At 37.5% G+C, this 16,479-nt stretch overlaps 1 protein-coding gene across 4 annotated transcripts in view; it reads right to left on the reverse strand.

Annotated features, from left to right (window-relative positions):
• CFTR (cystic fibrosis transmembrane conductance regulator) overlaps positions 1 to 16,479 on the reverse strand; it is a 190,493-nt gene that overhangs the window by 121,399 nt on the left and 52,615 nt on the right. For all 4 annotated transcript variants that reach the window (XM_021078522.1, XM_021078520.1, XM_021078523.1 and 1 more), the window contains 6 exon segments: positions 16,211 to 16,426; positions 12,375 to 12,464; positions 11,321 to 11,484; positions 9,802 to 9,927; positions 6,296 to 6,542; positions 4,033 to 4,125 (listed from right to left, as the gene is read on the reverse strand). In XM_021078522.1, the coding sequence (XP_020934181.1) occupies positions 4,033 to 4,125; positions 6,296 to 6,542; positions 9,802 to 9,927; positions 11,321 to 11,484; positions 12,375 to 12,464; positions 16,211 to 16,426 (936 nt within the window).

Raw genomic sequence — 16,479 nt, forward strand, 5'->3', positions numbered from 1 at the left:
GTTCAGGAAATTTGGAAAACAGAGAAAAGCAGTAAGAAGAAAACAGAAACCACCTGTCGTCCTACCACTGAGAAGAAACCATGTGTGACATTTCCGTGATGGTCCTCCACAGCTTCACATATATACAAAATCTAGCGTATGATTTTTACAATATCAAGGAAAAATTATACATAAGGTTTGTGACCTTTTTCCAACTTATAATAGGTCATAAATATTTTCACACTATTAAACATTCTCTTTATAGTTTCATAATTCTTAACTGCAGGATAGTCTCCAAGAGTATGGATAAACTATAAACAGTTTTCTATTTTTAACATTCTATGGCTTCCTTTTTAACTTAATCAATAATTCGGTGATGCATGTACTTTGCTATAAATCTTGGAACAAATCTCCTTTTTTTAATTAAAAAAAAAAAACTATAAATCTCCACAAATGGATTCCAGGCAAAAGGTATAGCAAAAATTCCAAGTCTTTTGAAAAGTAGTTTCAAATTTTCCTCCACTAATATATGAGAGTGTGAGTTTTCAGGAACCATTATCAACATGCTTGCTGTTTGGTTAGGAGTTTATTTTGCTTTGTTTGTGTGTGTTGTTTGTTTTACAGGTGAAAATGGCATTTCAGTACAGATCTTATTTTTATTCATTCAATCCCTAGTAGGGTTGAAAATTTTCCATGTTTACAAGTCTCCTATGGTTATGAGAGGAATGATTATGATATCCTTTGTCTTTATTTCAGTCTTTATCTCATATTCTCAATTAGCTGGGGAACAGTTGATAAACCATAATATTCAGTCTCTTCTGAGTCGTTTTTGAGGGTTTTAAATGAGGTAATCTATGTGAAAGTATTTTGTATACAGCAAAGCAGTAGTCCTTTTTTTTTTTTTTTTTTTATTATAAGAGGTAGGATGGTGAGTGGAAAAAAAGCTCCAGAGTCAGAGAAACCTAGGCTGACCTTTTAGCTCGGTCCTAACCAGTTTGATAACCTTGTTCTAGTTACTCCCTAAAGCTCAGCTTCCTAATACGTACATAGACACTGTACCTACTCACAGGTGGGGAGTGAGGGAGGATTCATATCTAACTCATCCAGGACTTGCCTCTCCAGCAACTAGGTGAGTGGTGATGTCATCAACTGAGGTGGAGATGTGCTAGAAGGAAGCAGATTTCTGAAGCTTGGAAATGAATGTAATAAGTGCTTAAGGAGCTTGCAGGAAATTTGGCGATAATGCATGAAATTCAGGCAAGAAACTGAAGCTAGAGACTTGCCTTTGAGAGTCATCAGAAAACCAGATGTCAGTTGAGCCTGGCTGGAGTCACCCACCAGAAAACATGAAATGCTAGAAGGAAGCCTGGGTTGGGGACCTGGCCTGCAGGGAAGACCTAAAGGCATGGTCATGAGATAAGATAACGTGGAAAGAGTGGTTCACTAAAGTTAAGTTGAGGTTTAAGTTTTTAAAAAAGAATAGTTTTAGGAATTCTCTTGTAGTATGGCAAGTTAAGGACCAGGGTTGTCACTGTAGGGGCTTGTGTCGTGTGGTGGCACAGGATCAGCCTGGGAACTTCCACATACTGTTGGTGTAGCCAAAAAAAAAAAAAAAAAAAAGAATAGTTTTAATGTATTGGAAAGGGCAGAATCCAGAGTGCAGCAGAGAAAAGTCTGTGAAGTAAGAACAGTTTGACAGCAAAAAGATGGAGAATGATAAAGCTTATAGGATGAGGCTGGCTACACAAAAGTTAGGAAAGAAGTTTTAAGTGGAAAATATTTAAATGTGAAAAAGAGTCAATTGAAAGATGTTGAAGCTTCTCAAGAGAGAAAAATTGCTGGCCCTATAATCCTCAGAAGATGAAGCAAGATAGTAACAGTCAAGGGCAAGAGAAAGCACACCTTTTCCTCTTAGACAAGAAAAAAGAACAAATTAATTCCAAGGATAAAGAAAGAAGTTGTAAGCATTCATACATGAGTCTGTATATTTTATAGGGTCTATGTATTTTCTCTATAAATTGCAGAAGGCAAAGCCATCGACTTGAGTGAGCAGATGGATGGGAGAGATTGAGAGTTTCAAAGTGGTAAAAATCTGGAACAGCTTTTAGGGAAATGGTACAGAAAATTAACTAAAAACAAAAGAAAAGATTTCCCAAAAAAGTTTATAGGTCCAGTTAAGTTGAAATAACAACTGCATAAAACTTATAACTGACTGGAGTATAAGATTTTCCCAGATAGCACTTCCTTTGCCAGAGCTACAAAGTAAATATTTTGTAGCAAAAGGATTTTGTGAAAGAAAAAAGGAATTGAAGTTGCTGCTGGGGGAAAAACTGACATGCCTGATGTCCTAAGTGGAGTTTAAACCAGGAGGGGTCTAAAAGGGAGGATTAAGGAGCCTAAAACTCATGAAATTAGAAGGCAGTAAAGGTGGGATCACAAGACTGAGAGAGCTAGGGATAGGAAATTCTGACTGAGAGAGAGATTCCAGGGTGTGACACGTCCAAGATGGAATCAGTCTAGGTGCTCACAAAGCTCAGCATGTGACCTCGAGAGGAAGCTTCTGAAGATTTCACTGTAAAATATAAGTTTTAAAGACAGTATTGGCAGGATTACTCATGTGGATGCTGATGTATCAAACATGATGTGTCAAACATGATGGTGGGTTAATATCATGATCCTGAGTTAATATCAAGAGCTGTCCAAAGTTTGACAGGTGACAGTGAAAGTCTGAAAGACGAGGATACAGCCAGATGGAGGGCAATGGTTCACTGAAAGGGTTGTAGACTGTGACATTTGGGTCCAAAACCTGGCTTTAGCCTTTGTCTGTTGTATGAGCTGAGAGAAGTCCTGTATCCTTCCTAAGGCTCCATCCCCTAGTTGCAAAATGGAAATATTAAGATCACATCATAGGAATGTTCTAAGACTCAAATAAGATGAAAGATATGAAGAGCTTATCTAGAACCTGTCACATAGTAAGGGTTCAAGCATGCTACCTATTTTATTAGATGAAAGGAGAGTGAAATGGAGATTAGAAAAACGATTATCTGTAACTAACAGTCAAACTCCTTATTTTTATTCATGGCTAAAAGGGCATTTGAAATTCCTAAAATCAAAGAAGTAAAATCAATCTGATACATACACTTCTCCACAGACAATTTTTCTAGGCAGATAAAGAATAATTCTCTTACCTATATCTAAAAAAAAAAAAAAAAAAAAAAGTAAAGTGAAGCTCTTGAGGTCGAGTTACTTACATAAATAAAACGAATTTAAGATATTGTGAAATATGTAGAAATAGGACATTGGTTTCGCAACTCCTATGTTTACTCAACAGAAAAAAAAGTGATAAGGAAAGAGGAACTCGACAGGTATTCTCAATAATTACATATGACTTCTTTAGAGGCCGAAAAATCATTGATGATAATTTTCTGACCACAGGAAAGGTCAGAGGATTTTTAAGAGGGAATTAAAATAAGTAAAAATAGTAGAAAACAATATGTTGCTCTCTCTCTCTTACACCTTTATGTTGACTGGTGTATGTACAGGTTATTGGACTGGAACTTGAGATCAGAGAAGCTAGCATTTATTGAGCAACTCTTATGTACATGGTACTCTGCTGAAAACTTTCCATAAGTTACCTCAGTCAATCTTCACAACAAGTTGCAAGGTAAATATTAATATTTCCATCTTATAGATGGAGAACCAGAGACTCCACAAAGTTCAATAACTTACTCTAGATTATACAGAGAGTAAATGGCAAAACCAGAATTCAAATCCGGCACCTATTTGGCTCCAAAACCTATGGGATTTGTATCACTTCCTAATTTGCTTTGTGAAACAAATTACATGACTTAGAGGAAAAAAAAAAAAAAAAGGCTTGCATACTGTAGTTAATATTCCTGACCCTCTACTTCTTAATCTGTAAAATAAGTCAGCTGGTTCCCCTTCCAGTTCTAACAGTTCTTTCATCATTCTAACTGCAGTGTCCATTACGATGAAAACCGAATCACAGACAAGAAAATGCTTAAGTATTTAGAGCAAACAAAAATTTCTGACCTCTTCCCAGAAGGCTGTTACATTCTCCATCACTACTTCTGTAGTTGTTAAGTTGTATTCCAGTGTCTTATATTCTTGCTTCTGTAAGAAATCCTGTGTATAAAAGAGAGCAAAAACATATTGCAGAGCCAGGAGATCATTAATACATTATTACATCTATTTTACACTCTAATGCTGCATTTTGTATTTGGACTTTATGAATTACATTAGAAATTGTTTCTCAATAAAATAATTCTGTAAGTGGTTTAACATTAATTTACCAACACAACGATTCATCATCTTTGATGTGTACTCTTTAAACATGTGCTATCTTATAAAACAGTTTTATACATTCAATTTTAACATACCACTGATTCCACCTGGTACTATTACATGTTAGCCCAAGGGATGAATTTATGTAAAGGACACTTGAATTACCCACCAATTGCCTCAATCCAACATTAGAGAGAGAAAAAAAAAAAAAAAACAGTGTTGTCATTTTTATGGCACTCTCCTCATTAAGAAGCATCATTAGCATCACTTCTCAGGGTTAAGCAAAGGTGTGGAGATCTGATACAACTGATTTTAGAGCATCAAACCTTGATTCTAAAAGAAGGGCTCTATGAGAGACCTGGAATCACAGTGCTCCTAGGGACGGTGGGAACACGAGGAAGAATTTTAAGTTTATGCATCCTGAAGTCTTTGCCATAAGGAGGTAACTTTAAAAGTCTGGCTCTTGATCACTTTTTCCCTTCTTGCCTCTTCTCTCTTCACTGTCTCTATTTTGGTTTCCCTCTTTTTCTCCCATTTTTTTTTTTTTTTTAAGATGTGTTTCTCTGTCTCTTTTTTTTCTGTTCAATAACTCTGTTTCTGTGATGTGTTCTCTGTGGGTCTCCCTACCTTCCTTCCTTCCTTTGCTTTTCCTGCCTTCTTTCCTTCTTTCTCTCTTTACTTACTCCTCTCTTTCTTTCTTTCCTTCCATCCTCCCTTCCTTCCTTCTTTCCCTTCCCTCCTTTTCTTTCCTTTCCTTCCTTCCTCCCTCTGTCCTTCCCCCTCCCTCTCTCCCTTCACCCTCCTCCTTCTTCCTCTCTCTTTCTCTCTTTCTCTCCACCTGTCCCTGTCATTCTCTCTCTCTGTCTTCCCCACCCCCTTCCTCCCTCTCCTTCCTCTCTTCCCCACCACATGGAAAGATTAACAGAAGAAATAAGATTTGTCCAAGAGCTCCTATGGCTCTGAGCTAGATTCACCAATTTGTCTAAATAGCAAACATATATTTTCAAGATGATAAGATGAAGGAAGGTGGCTAAGTAATGACTGATGAACTGGAGAGGGCAGAGCCCCTCTGAGGAGGGAGCTGCCACAGCTTGTGAGGGAAGAGAACCTAGGTTATTATATATTCCAAATCTTCAAAAGAGGCTGAAGACATGATTTAATGTACATGGGGCAGCACCTAATTTTCACACTCTGCCAACTAGTTCAAATGTATTGTTTTGTTTCTTTTTAAATGTAAAGGTTAAATAAAACAGGTCTAGGGCCAAAATTCAGTCTATGACCACCATTTGCAAACTCTGGCCTAGGTTAAATAACGGCACAACTACCTGAAAGTGGCTCCCCCTTTCCCCATAATTTTTATTTATGTCAAAGGGATTTATTTTCTGGGTTAGATATTAAATGGATATCAAAAAGTATAATAAAACATTTTGAACTGATATTAATTATAAAAATTATAACCACACCCAAGCTCACAGTGGTGGTTCTATTAGCTTTGCATAAATTGAGCCTCATGACCTGAGGACTTTAGAATTCCTCTTCAAAATTACCAGCTACATCATCTGCTTGCTGAATTTGAAGGTAATTAATGTGGCAAAAAAATGCCATTGTCATCCATCATACTTTCCAGAAAAACACTTGGAAATGTTTCAGATGAACATTCCTAGTGTTAGCTGGGAAATTTTAGAACTTCCAGATGAATCTGCTGCCACCTTCTTGCACATTTTCCAAGTTCATTAGAACCGATCTATTGATTGAGTACTTGAATAAAAATCTCCAGAACACAGAAGCAATATTTTCTTCAATTTATTTGACTGAAGAGAATCTCATGGGCCTTCATTTTATTTTATGAGGCTTTGATTACAAAGGCTCATTAGACCACATACAGACATCAAGAGAAGAAATACTGTACATGAAACAGGCCCAGGGCCAAGAATTCATCTCTAGAGAGTTTGCTCATGAGAAAAGTTCTAAATTCACTGTATATGATGTCCCATTCATTACGGTACATTACCTGTATTTTGTTTATTGCTCCAAGAGAATCATACCAAGTTTGTACAGCCCAGGGGAATTGCCGGGTGACTGCCATGCGCAGAACAATGCAGAATGAGATGGTTGTGAAGATTTTTCGAAGCATGATTCCTTTGAGCAGTGCGTAGGGAAGCACAGATAAAAACACCACAAAGAGCCCAGAGAAGAAGAAGGCTGAGCTATTGAAGTATCTCACATAGGCTGCCTTCCGGGTCAGTTTCAGTTCCGTTCTATAAAAAAATAGACTTGGGATGCTTATTTACTTTTCAAAGGTCAGGCATCTGGGAAACATATGTTCTCAAGGCTTTCTGTGTTCTGATCCTAATGCTACCCTGCATGGCCTGTGTGTCCATGGGCAAGTTATTTAACCTCGCTGGCCCTCAGTACCTTAACTGAAAGGGGGATGGGTCAGAATGAATGTATCAGTGTCTTGCACATAATACCTGTCAATATAATTTTAAAATTATAATTAATCTCAATAATTACCATACTTATTTTTATATCTTTATTCACTTCATTATTAATTTGCGAGATTAATGAGACAGATAATTTTTGTTTGTTGGTAGGTCGGTGTGTTATGTTATTAAGTCTGGATATGAAATAATGTTGAAAGATTTATAAAGGAAAAAGTCAGTTCTAGGATTCCTTAATAGATTGTTAACATTTTAGAAGTTCTTGCTTCACTTTGGGGAACATTGAAAATAACATATAAGCCTAATGTTAGTGATTAGGAACAATTCTCAAACCTTAGCATAGGTAAAAGTCGCCTAAGAAACTTGTTAAAATGCAGAGTCTCAGGCCCACCACTCAGATATATTGACTGAGTCTGCACTTGCCTTCCAGAATTTGCATTTAAAAAAAAAATCCCAAATGATTCTCTTGCAAGTAGTTCTTAAAGAAGTTTGAGAATAGATACTGCATCTCCTGTCTCTCATTTTAGTATAATTATTTGCAACCATATTAAACTTCTGATCTTTTAGTCTGAATTACAAACCTGAACTATTTTTTTTAACAAATACAGAAGAGGTTTAAATGCACCACCAGACAGATAACAGGGTGTGCAGAGAGTAGTGAGAACAGAAGACAATGCTGCCTTCAACCTCCATCCCACTCATCCCGAACCCTCAAAATCAGAGTCATTAATGATCCTCCTATTCAATCCTTGTGAGGAAAAGAGCAGTGATGAAACAGACAAGCAAAGATTGCTGGTGGGAGGGGGCAAGAGCTGTGCCCTCGGAACTAGTTCCACAGGCTTGTCTAGTCCTCATTCTCAAGTGGTAGAATTCAGAAGAAATTTTTGGTTGTTGTTTATCTGTGGCTGCACCTGCAGAATATGGAACTCCCCCAGCCAGGAATTGAATCCGAGCCACAGCAGCAACACTGGCCTCCTTTACCTTACTGTGCTGGGTCAAGGATTGAACCCACACCTCTACAGCGACCTGAGCTGCCACAGTTGGATTCTGAACCCACTGTGCCACAGGACGATTGCTGAAATCCTTTTTCTTAGTCTGAAAAAAATGTCACCCTGAGCAGTCTGATGAAGAAAACGAAGTTCAATGTGCTCTACGTTGTGCTTCCCAGTCTAACGTGGGCTAGGTTACTATTCCATTATTTGGCACCGAAGGCAGATTATGACTTTGGAATCTCACTGGAGTTTGACTCCCAGCTCTGCCAGTTATAGCTATGCCATCTCAAGCAAGTTGCTCTCATAGAATCCACATCTATAGAAGAGAAACAAAAATGACAGCACAGCACAGGGCCTTGCTCTTAGAATCTACATGTGTGTCCCAAATCTTCGATAGAAAGAACACTGTTGGCAAGGCTGATGTTTTTAAAATGCTAGAAAACATTATTTGTAAAGTGTTAATAAACTTACTGATGTATACTAGAAACAGTTGAGGAAAATGAAAGAAGTGGTACTATAAGAAAAGAATAATGGATTCAAGAACATGCATAAGAATCACACTGAAAGCAGTAGTCGCCATAATAAAAGTACTAACACTTTATGAGTCATAAAAATATTTTATCAGTTTCTTATGAAAAAAATGAAAATGAGTTTATTGCCAGAGAGCAATAAAGAAGTAGATTTTCAGGGAGCATTGCACAGCCTTTTCCCAGTTTACCATTTGGCCCAGGCTGAGGCCAACATCCCTTTACAGCTCATCCTGTCAATCTCTTCTGGAACATTCTATTTGGTCTTTTGTGTAGAAGCAATTCTTGCTTTCCTCTTTTTACGTCAGCACTTTCCAGCCTTTTCAGGTAACAATTTCATGCCAGATTAAGGAACCGGATTATAGAAGTAAAAACCAAACACTTGCTACTAGAATTGGTTAAACAGAAATACAGAATAGGAAGGATCAATTTCATCTTTTGAGGAAGAGAGGGGGAAAAAAATCCACAATCAAGAAAAGTCAACACTTAGAATGACCTGACTAGAAGTTTCTCTTGAGGTTTGAGAAACCAAATCCACTGATAATCTCCTTCTCACTCTGGCTCTGCCTGTGCCTATAGGCATATAAAAGTGACCCAGCGATAACTGTGACGGAAAACTCAAGACTTCAACCAACTAAACAAGATCTTTAAGGATGCTTCTGGAAAGAAAATATAATTCCTTTCCTGGATTTGTCTTGAAAGGCATAATAAAAACAGGTGACCAAGAATGTTTGGGCAATAAATACTCTTTTACTCTTTCTATTTACATGACAAAGGACTTAACATTTCAGCATTTCTTTTGTTGTTCCAATCACACACCTGCAGCTCAATTACCACTGACTCTGGAATCAGCAGCTTGAATTCCTGATAACTCCCATTCATATCATCCAAAAGGGTCCTCTTCTTTTTAGTACCTTCTCCCAGTGAAACTCCCATGCGCCATTTGTCTTGAAATTATTTGTCCTCTGACTATGTACACCCCCTGGGTCCCCTAGAACTTTTTTTTTAATTGCAAATTATAGAATGTGGAAATTGTCTAAAGAAAAATGGTCTTATGGCTACAAAAATGCCCTAGTTTAAATTTTGTCCAAAATTACCTCAGTGACAATATCTCAATCTGTTCTGTACTTTTTTTTTTGCTGGGTATCATCTTTACTAATCAGTGAAAGCAAGATTATTTTAGGTGAACCAAGATGGGAGATGGGTGCCAAGGACTGGCTTTCATTACTTAAACTGACTTCTCAAGTGCAGGGTTAACAGAAACACAATTTATAGATATTATCCTGCTTTCCTCTTAATTTAAGGAAGAACAAATATATTTTAAACAAACAAAGGAGGTTTGTGGTGCAAAATAGCACACCTGATCAACCAAGTTAAAACTATAGGCCCATGAAAATGGCCGCTAACACATGAATATTGATATAACTTAACCAAAGTCTTTGATTGTCAGAAATTTCAAATATGAGTTGGAAGTCCACTGTGACATATTCATTTTTTCAATAAATTAAACCTTAATTGGCTAATTCAATGGATAGTGAAATTATTGGAATGACTTACTGTCTTAGGTTTTCAATCATTTTTTCCATCGCTTCTTCCCAGCAGTATGCTTTAACTGATTGGATATTTTCAATCATCTCTGAGGTAATCACCAGTCTTTCATTGATCTTTCCAGCTCTCTGATCTCTGTAAATTAATCCATCTCCAATTAAACAACTTAGTACAAACCAGCCAAACTGTCCACTAAGAAAGGCCCAAGCTTTTAAGACAAGCCTCCTTTCTTCTATGAAACAGATGGATATCAAATAAATAGTAACAAAAATTGTAAGTGTCATTTAATAAATGCCTCCTACATGCCAGGCACTGCATGAGATGCATTTCACACACTAGGCCTAATCCTTCCTACAGCTAAAGGAGATAATTACCTCCATTTTAAAGACAGAAAAAAAAAACCCAGAAACAGTGGCTGAAGTAGCTTGACACAGGTCATCTAACTAGAAAGCGTGCAATTGGGATTCAAGCTTTGAACCATCTGATTCCAAAATCTATACACTTTCTATCTTACTCAATCTGGCAAACTGTAGAAGTCCTCTTTCACAGGCAGTAATTAGTATTACTGATTCATTTTGTAACAAAAAGCAACTAAGGTTCTGCTGTGATGACTCCGGAGCCAGAGTATAGAAACAGTCTATAAACTCTACCCAAAATATATGCGTTCCCTTCCATTCACTTAAGTGTTTTATCCATTGTACCTAAGCCTTTTTTTTTTTTTTTTTTTAATGTCTTTTTGCCTTTTCTTGAGCCACTCCCTCGGCATATGGAGGTTCCCAGGCTAGGGGTCTAATTGGAGCTGTAGCCACCGGCCTTCACCAGAGCCACAGCAACACAGGATCTGAGTCATGTCTGCAACCTACACCACAGCTCACGGCAACACCAGTTCCTTAACCCACTGAGCAAGGCCAGGGATCGAACCCACAACCTCATGGTTCCTAGTTGGATTCGTTAACCACGGTGCCACAATGGGAACTCCATTGTACCTAAATCTTTGATGTGAAAAAAAAGGGAACTGGATAGTAACGTATTCATAAAGAAATTCTACAGACCGATAAGAAAAGAAAATGTCCCACCGATACGACACAGAAATACTATTTAAGGGGGAGTTCCCGTTGTGGCTCAGTGGTTAACGCATCCGACAAGGAACCATGAGGTTGCAGGTTTGATCCCTGGCCTCACTTAGTGGGTTAAGGATCTGGCATTGCTGTGAGCTGTGGTGTAGGTCACAGACGCGGCTCGAATCCTGCATTGCCATGGCTCTGGCGTAGGTCAGCAGCTACAACTCCGATTCGACCCCTAGCCTGGGAATTCTCCATATGCCATGGGTGCAGCCCTAGAAAAGACAAAAAGACAAAAAAAAAAAAAAAAAAGGAAATACTATTTACATCATGAAAATAATTCCTTTTTTGTGGCACCCAAGAAGTAGATGACAGTTCAGTACATAGAGCAGTTCTGGTTTTACTAAAGTGGGCTTTGGGAAAACGGAATGTCTAAACCCTTTCAAGCTAAGTAAACAGAGTGCTACCTGTACTTCATCATCATTTTCCCCAACCCAGCTTGAAAGAGGGCGAGGACTACGAGGAAGGCAAGTCCACAGAAGGCGGAGGCCTGCAACAACTCCCACAGCAGCCCCATCAGCAGCGTCACTTGCAGAGGAGCGATCCACACGAAGTGCGCCAAGGCAAGTCCCTGAAAAATAAAGTCACGGTGAAATGCACCGTCAATTCATCCTCCACTCCCAACACAAAGCCCAAAACAAGCCTCCAAGAAAGAAATCAAGCACAGCGAGGTCACACAAACAAGCACTTCATGGTTCTGAATGCACTAAAATGTGGCTATTCATGACTGGAGCACACAGCAATGTGCTGAAACATTCCACGCAGGGGCTACGAGTTCCCCAAAAAACAAAATTCAAGTTGCCGTGATTTTTTTTCAGAGGAACTGTGTGGTGAATGGCTATCTGAAGTATCATGTCAAGAATTTATTTTAAATAGTTTACTTCTATTTGGATAAAGTTAAGAGCCATGACACAGAACATGAGAGAACAAAAACTCTCCAGGAGTTCAGTCCACACAATGGCACAACTCTTGTCATCAGACAGTATATTCGCACACGCATGCGCCATTCAACAGTAATTTACTTAACACCTGCTGAAGGGTTCAATATTGCATTAAATCCTGGAAATGTGACGATAAATAAAACACAGAATCTGTCTTCAAAGATCTTGTATTTTATTGCGACAAAAGGCAGCGCTGAACAAGAGTTACTCAGAGTATCTTCCTCAGCCAAAGTAAATAATTAATTTAAAGCATTAAAAGGAAGTAAGATCTGATAAGGATTGAATTTTGAAAACCGCACTAAATACAAAGCCAGCTGAGGTGCCCTTGAACTGGGTGGGTCTGTGAGACCCCAGAATGGCACTCTGCTACAGAATTTAGCCTTCTCAGTTTTCAAAAACAGGGAAGGTGGGGATGCTTATGACCCAACTACTTAATTACTGTTATCTGACCCAGGAAAATCTTTGAGGTTGCATGATTTATAACAAAGATGCATAAAAGATTAAATCAGTAGGTACATACTTCATCAAACTTGTTCAGGTTGTTGGAAAGGAGACTAACAAGTTGTCCAATACTTATTTTATCTAGAACACGGCTTGACAGCTTCAAAGTCTAAAAGGAAAATAGGAAGTTAGAAGATGTCAATGAACAGTAGACAAGTATATTTAGAAGTAATGATATATTAGGTGACTCTGCATGAATTTTTATGTAAAGGTAATGAAAATTGTTTTATGTTCACCTAGCTTAGTATCTTCTCAAATTTATAAATATTTCTCTTTACAATGAATATTACACTGGCATGGCTTTACTTATTTTATGTTACAGTATCCTGAAAGTAGTAATTATTTTTTCATACTCCAAAATGGGAATAAAATTATACTCAAACACCCAATTATATACTGTGAAAGTTTTTTTTGTTTGTTTGTTTGTTTTTAATAAAAGATGGAATCAAAGGCAGTGAAACTTGAGATTAAAATCTTGGCCTTACAGGGAACTTCTGATAACCTACAATGAAAAAAAATAGAAAAAAATAATATATATGCATATATTCAATCACTTTGCTGTATTCCTGAAACTAACACAATCTTATGAAACAACTGCTTCAATTAAAAAAAAAAAAAAATCTTTTAATAAAACCTTGTTCCTGGAGTTCCCATCGTAGCTCAGTGGTTAATGAATTGGACTAGGAACCATGGGCTTGTGGGTTCAATCCCTGGCCTCATTCAGTGGGTAAAGGATCTGGCATTGCTGTGAGCTACGGTGTAGGTTGCAGAAGCGGCTCAGATCCTATGTTGCTGTGGCTCTGGCATAGGCTGGCAGCAACAACTCTGATTAGACCCCTAGCCTGGGAACCTCCATATGCCGTGGGTGAGGCGCTAGAAAAGACAAAAAAAAAAAAAAGAAAATCTTGGTCCTAAATTTTTCATGCAGTCTTATAGAAACTGTTGAATAAAATTACTGTTCAAGTCAATAAAATATAAATAATTGATTCATTAATAATTTTGTGAAAAATTACTTTAACAATAAAAAAATTCTTAAATTTTGCAAAGAAAAATATATCCATATACACAGAATTAATCATTAAGTAGATAAATTAATTATGATAATGAAAGAGCACAGTCATACTTTGCCTGTAAAATCTAATAAGAATTGATTTGCCATTAGATGGCTTTGATTGGAAAGTGCCCATTTAGTATTTGCTTCAACTGAATCTCTCAGTATTGAACACTTAGGAGACGAAAATCACTATTCATGGCTTCAGGGATTATTACTAAGATTTATTAAACATAATGCTTGCCTCAAGGAAACCTAGCACATAAATAAATATGATAAATTAGTTAAAAGGAGTAGAAATAAGAGGGTAGTTAAGAGAAAGTTCACATACCTAGTTATGAAAATATGTAAATAATTTACTGAGGTAGAATGTAAGATAGGTGAGGAATACCTATCTTAGGTAAGCACAGATGAAGAATCAAAGCAGGTAATTCCAGAAGGCTATTAGAGCAATATGATGGAGGAAATCTATTGAGCTGGATTACACATGACTTAGTAACATACGCAGTCTCAGGTCACTTGAGTTTTAGAGGGCTTGACGTGGAGTTTACCTGCACAATAAGCACTAAGAATATCTGTTCATTCTAGTTTTCTTCTTGACATTTACAAGCAAAGCTCAATCTACTATGTATTTACACTAATTATTTAAAATATAATTTGAATGTATCATATGTGGCTGCAGATTTTGGAACAAAGATAACCATGCTCTATTACAAAATCTGGAACGATGTGGGAAGAATTAGTGGTTGCCTGCCCCATGGATGAAACTGGTCAGAAATGGCACCAGTTTACTTCAGGCTTGCTCGAGGGGCCCAACTACAGCCATGTGGAGATGCGGTTGTATTCTTTGGTGATGATGTCAATGCAGGTCAACAGGTGTTAGTAGGGAGTAAAGCAAACTGGGGAAGAACACACATAATCAACGCTGAGAAAGGACGGGCATGGCCTGTAAATTTTCATTAATACATTCTGAGTCTGAAAACACATATACTGCTGTATTTGTGCTAAACATTATATACGAACTTTTTCAGAAACTAACCTGCTCCTTCTTTGATCTTCCCTCCCCTTTAGTCCAGAGTACTTCATGCCTCTCTCTTCCTGGATAACAGAGTTTGACTTGCTATATCATTTTAGTACTTATTTTATGTTCTCTAATAGTTGGAAAAGCCTCCACTTCAAGAATTGTGACTTAACCCATTTTAGAAATTATGAAGCAGTTCTTCCACAGTGTTCTTTACTTTTTAGGTCTTAGTTTCTAAAAATATTTTATCCAGGAGTTCCCATCGTGGCGCAGTGGTTAACGAATCCGACTAGGAACTATGAGGTTGCGGGTTCGATCCCTGCCCTCACTCTGTGGGTTAACGATCCAGTGTTGCCGTGAGCTGTGGTGTAGGTCGCAGACGCGGCTCGGATCCCGCGTTGCTGTGGCTCTGGAGTAGGCTGGCAGCTACAGCTCCAATTGGACCCCTAGCCTGGGAACCTCCATATGCCGCGGGAGCAGCCCAAAAAATGGCAAAAAGACCAAATAAATAAATAAATAATAATATTTTATCCATAAAATAAAGATAATATTTTCCACCATATAGGGTTTTGGGGCAGTCAAATGAGATGGTCACTTAGAAACTTGTCGTATACATCCTTAGCTATTAGTTATCATTATGATAAGAATCTCTTGTATAAATATTCTAGACAGGATTCAACTTTCCTTTATATGCATCCTGTGTAAATTCTACCTCCCAAAAAATACCTAATAATTTCATCACTTAGGTAAAATTTCCTGGATCAAGATAAAGTTTTTATTGATTTATCACCCAGGTTTTCCTGGTACTTGTGAACTGATGAGATTGAGGCTAAGGTGATTTGATTAAACTGTGGACTCAGCTTTATTCTCGGGCCTCCATAAAAGGCTTTTTTTGAACAATAAAGTATGGCTATCAAGATTTTACAACACACCTGACCTTGCATGTGTATTATGGAAGTGTTATGGGTTATTTGCTAGAGGGAATTTCAGGTATACATCCCTCACAAGCCAAGTATGTCAAGTTTTTACATTGTAGGAAGAAAAAAAAGAAGAAGGGTAAAGCAATATCCAAATGATTCAACCAAACAGCCTTCTATAATCAGTTGGTAGGTCAAACAGTCATACATGGCCTTGAATCAGGTTGGTGAAAGCACATGTCATTGAGATGACCTTAAATTGTGTTTGTAAGGTAGGTAAATCTTAATCAGAATTCACCCAAAGCCTGCTTCAGTAACTTGGGCTATTAACTAGATAATTCATATAGAAAAGCAGAGAAATTTCTTATGGTTGCCATATATGTGCTGTTCTAAATTTTTTTAATTTGCAAGGATGACAAAAATATGACTCAAAATAAAACAGTGGATACCACCACTGTGTCACTGGTTAAGGTAGAAACTTCTATTGCTTGGATTATCATTAATAATTACATATTATATTCTTGTTTTTGAGTATAAAGATACATGGCATTTTACCATAAGATGATATTTTGTCAATGATTTTTATGCAGACAGTAAGAATCATTTTAATGGGGATTCTAAAAAACGAGGACATGGCTAGTGAAAAAAATGAAATCTAGAACATAGGCAGCTTATAGAAGATACTCCATAACCCTTAGTTGAAGTGACTTGAATTATCAGGGATAATTAGAAATGTTCATTATTGTTGCCATTTATTTCACAGACATATAAAACTGATTTCAGCACTTATCCCTTACTTGTACCAGCATGACATCTAAAGCATGATGCCACTAATATGTATATGAGGCCGTGCAAGGAAGTATTACCTTTTTGTAAATCAAACTAAACATAGCTATTCTCATCTGCATGCCAATGTGATGGAGGCCAAAAATGGCTGGGTGCAGGAGCAGAGTCCTCACGATGAAGAGAAGACATAAGCCTACGCCTAGGTAAATCGCAATGGAGCGTTCCGCCTTGTTATCTGGATCATAGGAAGCTATGATTCTTCCCAGTAAGAGAGGCTGGACTGCTTTGGTGACTTCCTGCAGAAGACAGAAAACAGAAATGAAATTTTATTTTTCTTTCATAAAATGCC

The sequence above is a fragment of the Sus scrofa genome, chromosome 18 (genome assembly GCF_000003025.6).
Source record: "Sus scrofa isolate TJ Tabasco breed Duroc chromosome 18, Sscrofa11.1, whole genome shotgun sequence".
Lineage (NCBI taxonomy): Eukaryota > Metazoa > Chordata > Mammalia > Artiodactyla > Suidae > Sus > Sus scrofa.